General features: G+C 38.7%; 1 protein-coding gene across 2 annotated transcripts in view; it reads right to left on the bottom strand.

Annotated features, from left to right (window-relative positions):
- The window catches only part of LOC108704755, a 35,010-nt gene that overhangs the window by 20,803 nt on the left and 2,069 nt on the right, over positions 1-12,138 (bottom strand). For both annotated transcript variants that reach the window (XM_041575906.1, XM_041575905.1), the window contains exons 2-5: positions 9,380-9,709; positions 8,763-9,062; positions 3,206-3,307; positions 2-361 (exon numbers count right to left, since the gene is read on the bottom strand). In XM_041575906.1, the coding sequence (XP_041431840.1) occupies positions 2-361; positions 3,206-3,307; positions 8,763-9,062; positions 9,380-9,709 (1,092 nt within the window). The remainder of the gene's footprint in view (position 1; positions 362-3,205; positions 3,308-8,762; positions 9,063-9,379; positions 9,710-12,138) is intronic.

Below are 12,138 nucleotides of genomic sequence, written 5' to 3'. Positions count from 1 at the left end.
CCATAAATGTTTGTACAATGGAATCTCTTCTCCTTAGTCTTCTCAGCACAGACAAACCTGCAGATAAGGGTCACGTCTCTGTGTTTCCCCACACGGGGTACAAATCTCAGGGAGGAGCAGTAGCTTTGCAGCCCCTCTTTCCTACAGGTGATCAAGTAGGAGTCACCCAACAGCTGTTCTGCTTCCCCTGGGTCCCGACACTGTGGTATCTCCCACTGGTCTCCTGACCTCTCCTCAATCCATGTGACCTGTGGGTCCTCCTGTGGGCAGTTACTGACCGTACAGTACAGAGTTGTCTCTTCTCCATCCAACAACTTCTCTGGTCCTTTAATCTCACTCACTGTGTAACCCTGTAGAGATGCTGTGTGAAAAAGAAGATCAGAGAGATTTGGGGGAAGATGGAGAGGAGGGCCAAAAGGCTGACAAGAGCCCCCATGTGCAGTAAATATAGCAAAGAGTTTTCTTATAATAGGAGTTATAAATATGCCTCATAGCATAACCCTAACTTAATCATTGTGGGCAGATATATAATATACAATATAAAACATTGGAACCAGACTTCTGAGGGGTGGGACTTGGAGAGCAGCAAAAGAACATCTGATTTTTTTGCCAGAAATAATACATTTCCATGCCAATTATCAATACTGATACTGAAAAGGCTTTCAAATATATTATTTGAGATCACTTTTAGGAAGGGCTATTTTTTTCCAACATTAGTTTTTCCTAAATTGATTAATCCTTTCATTAATTTACCTTTACCCATTAGACATTCTGACAGTAATAAAATTTAAAAAAAATAAGATTCTGCACTTTTTAAGTTTTTATGAAGCGGAAAAAAGTCTAGAATTTCACTTTGAAAGTTAAGAACGTCAGTTAAACTTGAAGGATTGAAAGTCCATAACTTTAGAGCTTTTAACTTGGCAGCACCAACAAGTTGTCTAATTGAATGGATTTCTCATGGTAATAAATTCATTAATTCTGAAATAGACATTCTTCATGAAACTCACACTGATATTCAGTGTAATGTTAGTAATGACTTTAAAATATTTTTTTGTATAGAGATTCCATTTTTGTCAGGAAAAACCTATTTGCTCATCATGGATTTGATTATTTTCCAATTCCTTTTATGCCAGTCAAAATATTATTGGACCATCTTAGATCCCTTTCTTTTTGTTTGTCTTTGGAATGAAAAGAGAAAGTAATACTTAAACATATATTGGATGTAGCTGATGGATCTTTACTCTCTTGGTCTAAGTTTAAATGTAAATGTAAATTACTTGAATAAGGCAAATATCATTTGGCAAGTAGCTGTAGTAGATGATTGGTAAGCTCAGGGGATTCAAGAAATAGATAGAGAACTCTAATACTAATAAAATAGATGTCCAGCATCTTCTGGGACTCTTATCAACAAGGTAGCCATCCATTAGATGCAAAATGGGCTAGCTATTTAAAACATATTGGGGCAAATTCACTAAGATCCGAAGTTGCTCCAGCGACAGCTTTGCCGCACTTTGCCAGGCGTAGTTTCACCAGCGCTACACAAATTCACTAAAATGCGAAGTTGCGCTCAGGGAGGCGAACGGTAGCGAAGTTGCGCAAGCATTAATTCGTCAAGCAAAGCGAAGTTACGCTAGCGATACCTAATTTGCATACGGCGCCAAGTTAAAGTACAATGGACGTATATGTAGCAGCAAATACATTACACTACACAAGCCTGGGAAACCTTCATAAAATAAAATACAGTTGTTATATTGCCCTATACATGTGCCCACTGTATAGTTTAGGTGCCATATGTTATGAAATGTAGGGGGGAAGGAGGGTACCCCCAAAAACAATTTATGATCTTTTTCAGCCTATCATCCTTAAAAAAGGAAAAGACACAGAAACAATTTCAACTTTTTTTGAAGCAAGTCCTATCTACTCTACTGCACTTCACCTGGTCTGAGGTGGCGAAGGCAAGTCTGGCGCAAGAGGTAACGTTCAGTAAAATGCGCAAGTTAGTGAATTAGCGTAGTTACATCCCTTCGCCATAGCCCAACTTCGCCTGGGTAAGGGTGCGAAGTAGCGCTAGCGTGGGTCCACTTCGCTAGCGAATTTACGCCAGCGTCCATTAATAAATCGGCAAAGTATTGAAATGACGTCACGCTGGCAAATTTGCGCTAGCATTAGGCGCTTCATGGTTTAGTGAATTTGCCCCATGGTGTCACCCCCTGGTTGGTATTGTCTATGTATGACTATAATAAACTGATTCAGGCTAAAAACTAGAAAGTATACCACATTAAATAATCTCACATAGGTTATGGTGAAGTGTTTGTTAGGAGTAAATGTCCCCACACACGGCCAATAAAAGCTGCCGACAGACCGAGTTGGAAGCTTATTGGCCCGTAAGATATCTGTCTGAAAGTAAAGCAGATCTCAATCGGGCAGGTTAAAAAATACAATTGGATCGCGGACACATCTGTCTCCCGGTTATACCTTGTTACATTTCAGTTGCAAAGAGGTTTTGTTTAGCAAAATAACAGATTCAAAAAGTAAAATATGTTTTGTTTCTTTTCATGGCAGACTCCAAAAAAAAAATCTTTATTTTCTTTTTGGTTAAAAATAGGGATGTACCAAATCCACTATTTGGGATTGGCCAAATCCCAAAATCCTTTTGTGAAATATTCAGCCGAATACCGAACCGCATCCAAATCCTAATTTGCATATGCAAATTAGAGGCAAGAAGGAAAAAGTGGAAAAAGAATACATTACTTCCTTGTTTTGAGTTAAAATTCACCTGATTTCCCTTCCCACACCTAATTTACATATGCAAATTCAGATTTGGTTCGGCCACACACAAGGATTCTGAATCCTGTTGAAAAAGGCTGAATCCTGGCTGAATCCTGAACCGAATCCTGGATTCAGTGCATCCCTAGTTAAAAAGTGAAGTTCCAAATTTAACTGACATCTTACATTGATGAACTGAGCATTTGGCACATTTTTAAGTTGATTTTTGTTAATTTTTTTTACATTATTTGTGTTTTTATTCCTACAATTAGCCGGCATTTTCAGGCTACAAGGGAAATGCTGATGTTTAAACCCTGATGTTTATAGACTTTCTACAAAATTTCACAATCCTTATGTGACCCAATCCTGCCCAACAATAAATTTTGCATCACAAGAGACATAATTTGAATTACTTTATGGGAACTGTTAATATAAATACCTTTTCTTCTCTGATTCCATATTATGGTGCCCATAACCAGTCCAACTAGTAACATCCCCACAGCAATGCCACAGGCCACAATTATAGAGCTGTTACTTTCATCTGTTGGAATAAAAGGAAATATTATTAGTATGTGACACTTTACTCCTCTTTAACAATATCTCTCTAACAATTGTAAACTCTGAGTAAAGTTATATTCCCAGGACATCATGGTGCCATATTTGAACTGTATCTTTTCCCTAGGTGCAAATGTATCCATGAAAAAAACATTTCATTGACATTGACATATTTAAGAAAACAACATGACAGAATATTCATATCAGTAAGAATCACATCGTTGCCTTCATTTTCATTGAGACTAAAAAACGTGTTGAATGTTTTAATGAACTTGGGAACTTGGGAAATAAAGTCGTTAGAGACCATGTCCATTGACTTCTATTGAACCTCACCAGGTTTTATATCCAGAGTTTTCTCTTTTAACTTTTTGTGGGTTTTTTCTTTAATAAATACTGACTATTAAAGGCTTCGAAGAATATTCTCAAGTATTTTCACGTTTGCCACACTTTTCTTGAAGCATGAAAAAACACAAGTTTGAATATTGATAAATATTGATAAACATCCCCTACGTCTCTTCAGCACTTATGGGCAGATTTACTAAGGTTGAAATTGTAAATTCAAATCTGAGATGAATCATCTCCCTACCCTGGAAGTAACTCAGATGGGATAGGTCATCACCTAAAACCTGCCGCGTTCATATAGAAGTCAATGGTAGACGTCCTTGGAACCATTTGAAGAGGTTAACTGCCTGCTTGATGATCACATTTTTTCAGAGGGTTTTTGCTGAAAACTAAAATCCTGTGGAAAGCTTGAACTCAGAATCGAGTTGTTGCCATTTGAGTTTTTTCTTAAAGTAACAGTAACACCATAAAAAGAAAACGTTTTAAAGTAATGAAAATATCATGTAGTGTTGCCCTGCACTGGTAAAGCTGATGTGTTCAGAAACACTACTATAGTTTATATAAACAAGCTGCTGTGTAGCCATGGGGGCAGCCATTCAAGCACAGGATACACAGTAGATAACAGATAAGTACTACTATAGTTTATATAAACAAGCTGCTGTGTAGCCATGGGGGCAGCCATTCAAGCACAGGATACACAGTAGATAACAGATAAGTACTACTATAGTTTATATAAACAAGCTGCTGTGTAGCCATGGGGGCAGCCATTCAAGCAGAGGATACACAGTAGATAACAGATAAGTACTACTATAGTTTATATAAACAAGCTGCTGTGTAGCCATGGGGGCAGCCATTCAAGCACAGGATACACAGTAGAGAACAGATAAGTACTACTATAGTTTATATAAACAAGCTGCTGTGTAGCCATGGGGGCAGCCATTCAAGCACAGGATACACAGTAGAGAACAGATAAGTACTACTATAGTTTATATAAACAAGCTGCTGTGTAGCCATGGGGGACAGCCATTCAAGCACAGGATACACAGTAGATAACAGATAAGTACTACTATAGTTTATATAAACAAGCTGCTGTGTAGCCATGGGGGCAGCCATTCAAGCACAGGATACACAGTAGATAACAGATAAGTACTTCTATAGTTTATATAAACAAGCTGCTGTGTAGCCATGGGGGCAGCCATTCAAGCACAGGATACACAGTAGATAACAGATAAGTACTACTATAGTTTATATAAACAAGCTGCTGTGTAGCCATGGGGGCAGCCATTCAAGCAGAGGATACACAGTAGATAACAGATAAGTACTACTATAGTTTATATAAACAAGCTGCTGTGTAGCCATGGGGGACAGCCATTCAAGCACAGGATACACAGTAGAGAACAGATAAGTACTACTATAGTTTATATAAACAAGCTGCTGTGTAGCCATGGGGGACAGCCATTCAAGCACAGGATACACAGTAGATAACAGATAAGTAGTACTATAGTTTATATAAACAAGCTGCTGTGTAGCCATGGGGGCAGCCATTCAAGCACAGGATACACAGTAGATAACAGATAAGTACTACTATAGTTTATATAAACAAGCTGCTGTGTAGCCATGGGGGCAGCCATTCAAGCACAGGATACACAGTAGAGAACAGATAAGTACTACTATAGTTTATATAAACAAGCTGCTGTGTAGCCATGGGGGCAGCCATTCAAGCACAGGATACACAGTAGATAACAGATAAGTACTACTATAGTTTATATAAACAAGCTGCTGTGTAGCCATGGGGGCAGCCATTCAAGCACAGGATACACAGTAGATAACAGATAAGTACTACTATAGTTTATATAAACAAGCTGCTGTGTAGCCATGGGGGCAGCCATTCAAGCAGAGGATACACAGTAGATAACAGATAAGTACTACTATAGTTTATATAAACAAGCTGCTGTGTAGCCATGGGGGCAGCCATTCAAGCACAGGATACACAGTAGAGAACAGATAAGTACTACTATAGTTTATATAAACAAGCTGCTGTGTAGCCATGGGGGCAGCCATTCAAGCACAGGATACACAGTAGAGAACAGATAAGTACTACTATAGTTTATATAAACAAGCTGCTGTGTAGCCATGGGGGACAGCCATTCAAGCACAGGATACACAGTAGATAACAGATAAGTACTACTATAGTTTATATAAACAAGCTGCTGTGTAGCCATGGGGCAGCCATTCAAGCACAGGATACACAGTAGATAACAGATAAGTACTTCTATAGTTTATATAAACAAGCTGCTGTGTAGCCATGGGGGCAGCCATTCAAGCACAGGATACACAGTAGATAACAGATAAGTACTACTATAGTTTATATAAACAAGCTGCTGTGTAGCCATGGGGGCAGCCATTCAAGCAGAGGATACACAGTAGATAACAGATAAGTACTACTATAGTTTATATAAACAAGCTGCTGTGTAGCCATGGGGGACAGCCATTCAAGCACAGGATACACAGTAGAGAACAGATAAGTACTACTATAGTTTATATAAACAAGCTGCTGTGTAGCCATGGGGGACAGCCATTCAAGCACAGGATACACAGTAGATAACAGATAAGTAGTACTATAGTTTATATAAACAAGCTGCTGTGTAGCCATGGGGGCAGCCATTCAAGCACAGGATACACAGTAGATAACAGATAAGTACTACTATAGTTTATATAAACAAGCTGCTGTGTAGCCATGGGGGCAGCCATTCAAGCACAGGATACACAGTAGATAACAGATAAGTACTACTATAGTTTATATAAACAAGCTGCTGTGTAGCCATGGGGGACAGCCATTCAAGCACAGGATACACAGTAGAGAACAGATAAGTACTACTATAGTTTATATAAACAAGCTGCTGTGTAGCCATGGGGGACAGCCATTCAAGCACAGGATACACAGTAGATAACAGATAAGTAGTACTATAGTTTATATAAACAAGCTGCTGTGTAGCCATGGGGGCAGCCATTCAAGCACAGGATACACAGTAGATAACATATAAGTACTACTATAGTTTATATAAACAAGCTGCTGTGTAGCCATGGGGGCAGCCATTCAAGCACAGGATAACAGTAGATAAAAGATAAGTACTACTATAGTTTATATAAACAAGCTGCTGTGTAGCCATGGGGGCAGCCATTCAAGCACAGGATACACAGTAGATAACAGATAAGTACTACTATAGTTTATATAAACAAGCTGCTGTGTAGCCATGGGGGCAGCCATTCAAGCACAGGATACACAGTAGATAACAGATAAGTTCTACTATAGTTTATATAAACAAGCTGCTGTGTAGCCATGGCAGAAATTGAAAAAAGACTATATGGCACAGGTTAAATAGTGAATAAAAGATAATACCATTATGTGCTACAGAGCTTATCTTATTATATACGATCATTTATCACCCAAGACGCTGCCAAAATTCTTATTCACTCTCTCATCATATCACGTCTAGACTACTGTAACTCTCTTTTAATTGGCCTCCCCCTCCAGAGACTGTCAGCTCTCCAGTCCATAATGAACACTGCTGCGAGGCTCATACACCTCAGCAACCGCTCCTCCTCTGCCTCGCCATTCTGTCAATCCCTGCACTGGCTTCCGTTACCTTTCAGAATCAAATTCAAATTAATGACCCTGACTTTCAAAGCACTTAATAACTCTGCCCCACCCTACATCTCTGAACTCATCTCTATATACTCACCCACTCGCTTACTACTCTCCTCTACTGACCTGCTACTCAACTCTTCTCTCATTACCTCCTCACATGCTCACATTCAAGACTTTGCAAGGGCTGCACCCCTCCTCTGGAACTCTCTCCCACGGTCTGTCCGACTTTCTCCCAACCTTTCTGCTCTCAAGAAATCTCTTAAAACTCACTTCTTTCGAGAAGCCTCCCCTCACTCTGCTTAACTACCAAACGCAACACCACATACAATACCACATTTCTCACCCACTTAATTCGATCTTGCCCACTCCCACACCTTGTGTATTACTCCCTTCCCTTTAGACTGTATGCCTATGTATAGGGCCTTCCTCACCTTTTTGTACCTGTATTGATTGTGATGTTTGTTACTCCATATATTCTATGTATGTAATTCAGTAGTAGTTGTATAATCACATTTACTCTACAGTGCTACGCAATATGTTGGCGCTATATAAATACATGTTAATAATAATAATAATAATATCTGTTACCTGCTGTGTATCCTGTGCCTTTCCTCATTTTTCAGCTTTGAATACTGGAAAGGGCTGCCAATCAAGTATCTCAGTTAAGCAGCCAACCATGGATCTGCCAACCAAAATTCTTTCTTCTTTCCCCCTTTAATTCATATTATTCCATAGTTTCATGTTCATGCTCCCATATTATTTCTATCTATAACCATAACAATGTGTTTCTTTTTTCAACATCAATGTATAATTAGTATTCTCCCAAACACTATTGCTCTTAATTACTTTCCCTATTCCTATCTCTCCTGCTTCCATTTTTCACTTGTTTTTGCTTTCTTCCTTCGCCTTTACCATCCACTATTAGTTTTCTTTGATGTCTGTTCTCCTCTGCTCTTCTTTCTCTTTGTCACTTTATCTTCTCTCGTTCTCCTTTATTCCTCATTTCCTCCCCCGTCTTCATACCTTCCTTGTTCATTTCTTTTCTTAATATTCTCATCATCTTGCTGTTCTACTTTTTTCTTTTTGTTTCTTTTCTATTTACCCCCTCTTTTCCTCTTCCATCTTTTTATATTTTTCCACTTGCTATTTTTTCATTTAGTTATTGTATTTTTCTTTACTCTTCTTCCTTGCCCTTTATAACTACACAATATCTTCAAACAGCAAAACTGAAAGACCCCTTTTCCCTGTACCTCCATTCAAGTGAAAATCAGGGCAGTGGGTATTAGCATAGCTAAAGGGCACAAAACAAGGGCAGCTGAACAGTTATTGTACAATAAAACTATAACAATATAATTAGTATTGTTGTTTATAGCAATATCAATACTCAGTTGTAATATATGACAAGGTAAATACAGTCTGGGAAGTAATATCTGTGACCCAGAAATGGTACCTTCATACTCCAACTGGAAGTCTTCCTGGAGAGGCTGCTGGAGAGAGGCATGTTGGACTTTGCAGGAGAAGTTATGGTCCATCTTCCCATCCATTGGGGGTAAAGTCACGGTGCCCATCACTCTGTATGTGCCATCTGGGTTCCTCTCTGGTTTGCCCAACTCAGAGTTAGTGAGGGGCTCATTGTCTTTATACCAAATTATATTGATATCCACAGGGTAGAAACAATTGGCCATGCAAGTCAAAGTATTCTCCTTATTCTTCTGAATCACTTTATTTGGGATCTGTATTACTGGTGAAACTGGAAGAAATTTATGCAATAAATATCAATCTTTGAACAGCTGAAACTTATAAAAAGAAGGGTATGGTCCTGTCTCTTTATGTTTTCTTTACAGGGCCCACTAGCAAATCTTTGGTAGACTGCTTGGCTATAAAACTCTAACCGACTCTTGCTCTTAAGACAACATTTGTCTCTAGTTGAAATCATGTAAATCTTCATTCATTCCCACCCTGACCTTTTGTCTTGTTAGATGAAATAGTAGTGATTGATTCGATCTACTGTACATAACTTTTGGGGAAATATTAACATTTTCCATTTTAATGAAAAGAACCCCTTACCAAAGATCTCCAACAACACCTCCCTCTCCATCTTTTCTGGGCTGTATATGACCAGGCACTTGTAGAGCCCTCCATCAGAGATGGTCACGTTGGCCAGAGACAAGGAGACATCCCCATTATTTGCTGCCTCTTTACTGAATGTAACTCTTGGGCTGATGGACAAACCTTTGTTATCATATCTAAGGATTTCCGTATCCTGAAAGTACCAGAAGACAGCGAGGAACAGTGGGTTTATAGGAGGTTTAGCCACTGAGAAGGTGCATCTGAGATGAACTTCATTTCCCAAAAGAGCATGTTGGGGAGAAGAAGCAGTAATATCTAAAACAAACCCTACAAAGAGGAAATAAAAATTAAAAGCAATATTAAATAAGCACACAAACATTACTGTTTTGATTTTTTTTGTTTATCTTTTATCATTTTTTAAGATTTTTTGTACTCCAGTAAAGGATATTACTTGTGGGGCAGGAAATTTATCTTAAAAATACAGTTTGCTCAATCTGTTAGAAAATCTGTTATCTGAAGATAAGTACTAACATCTATAGAGGTGAAGTTTCCTGGGAGAGGTGACCCATAGTGGGTTATTTATCAAGGTCTGAATTTATCTCAATATCGGCTGCTACAAACTCCGATCTAACCAGCTCGGGTTTTTAACACTTATTTTTAGCACATTTTCCTCAAAATGACCTTGGCAGAAAAAGCTCAGATTTTCTAAATTTTTTCATGAATTTTAACCCGAAAGCTCTGAAAACATTGTGAAATTGCCTGAAAACCCTGACACAACCAAAAATCAATGGGACTGTTCCCATTGACTTTTATGCAACCTCGACAGGTTTGAGATGCCATGTTTTAATATTGGGGCTTTTTAGCCCTCAGGGTTTAAAAAAATTCCAAAAAATTTGTGATTTTTTGAAAAGCATATTGTAAAAAAAATCACAAATTTTTTCGGATTTCGGGGAATTTCGGGTATTCGGAGCTTATTAAATAACCCCCTTGGAGAGCTGCCTGTGTGATATAACAATTGTATCCTTATCATCTAAAACCCAAATCCTCACAAATTTTATAAGAGGTATTTTTTGTGCTTGTAATTATTCACTAACATTGGATCTTGCCCTTCTCTACACTGGTGTCTCATATCACCTTTTACTTTTAAATTGTAAGCTCTGTTACACAAGGCCCATTGAATCCTTTCTATTAGGTATTAGTTGTAATGTTTGTTCAGTGTATACACCCATTTATTGTACATTACTGAACTGAATAAGTTGTATATCTGCTGTAAAAAACAATAATAATAAAATTGAATAATAACATTAAAACAAATGGTAGGATAAGTCTGGCGCTGGTTTCAGGGATAATTATTTTAAAATACATGTACAGTACATATACAATAAATATTACTACAAGAATACACCTCATAGTACAGTCATTTCATTGCCATTACCACATATATTATACCCCTAGAATACACATGAGGCAATATTTAGAGGATTATTCACTAAACTCTTTCTGGGGCAAAACATTTTGGAGATGTATTAAATCCCGTTGCTGCAAAAAGCTTGAAGCTGAAAACCCGCCATCTTAAACCTGCCGAGGTTGTGTATAAGTCAATGGTCCCAACCCTATTTTGAAGTTTCTGTGTTCTGTGCTTGAATTCCAACCATTCTAACCATTTCAGGGAAAAATCTCAGAAATTCTGGCTTTTCAGGGAAAAATCCTGAAAAAATTGTGCAATTTGGGGAAAAAAACCCAGAAAAGATTGTACGATTTGGGTTTTTGTTCGATTTTATGTAGTTTTTACCTGAACTGATTAAATTGAGCTTTTATAATAATAAATAGGGTAAAATTGGGTATAGGAGTTTGGTCGTGGTTTTTTAATTTAAAAAATGTAATAAATTCGAATTATAGTAAATAAACCTCTACATGTATTATACCCAAGTAATGCATGACAGGTGACAGGTAAATTGTCATATACTTTTAGGGGACAGGAAGAATCCTTCCCCTGTTTGTCTTCCAGTGACATCATCCAGCCCAGTTGCATGCTGGATAGTGACCCGATTGGCTGGGAACCCCAGTACATCCTGGGGAGAAAGGGTGTGCCTGACTTTGGAGCCAAAAGCACAGGGTCTCCCATGAAGAGAGCAGAGAGAGCCAGTAGCTGTAAGACTGTGAGGTGCAGAGAAGAAGCTGCTGAATCTGGGGAGATTGAGCCCAGCCTGTCCCCTGCCAAGTTGCTGCAAACTCAGAAGGAGAAAGGTGCCACTAGTGAGATTGATCCTGCTGCAGAGCTCCCTGTGATCTCCAGTGTGAATTCCTCTGAGAGCACCCCGGTGAGTGAGCCACCCAAGGGAGGATACTGGCATGGATACAAGCGTGGGGCCCCATACTGAAGACTGCTTTTAACCCTCTACCTGCTACGAGAGAGCTGCTGCCAACTTTCAAAAGGGAGAGGTACTTTTGGGGAATAAGGTAGCGCTCCCTGGGGAATAAGAGCTCTGGGGAAGGGACAATCAATTGAATTGTGTGATTATTAACCCATTCAGGAGGATTGGGACTGTGATATTTACCAAGGACTGTGATATCTACCAAGGACTGTGTAAAGCAACAGGTAAGTAAGCACCTAATAGTGGTTTAGGGAGTGTCCCACATGTCCCCAGTGTAGGAGTGCAGAGTGTATTAGTTGCCCAAGTGTTTACTTTTGTTTACATAAAGTTTATATTGGTTCAAATTGCAAACTGTGTGTTTAAGTATTCCTAGTGTAACCC

The sequence above is a fragment of the Xenopus laevis genome, chromosome 9_10L, assembly GCF_017654675.1.
Source record: "Xenopus laevis strain J_2021 chromosome 9_10L, Xenopus_laevis_v10.1, whole genome shotgun sequence".
NCBI classification, from domain to species: domain Eukaryota; kingdom Metazoa; phylum Chordata; class Amphibia; order Anura; family Pipidae; genus Xenopus; species Xenopus laevis.
This window is presented reverse-complemented; position numbering and strand designations above follow the sequence as displayed.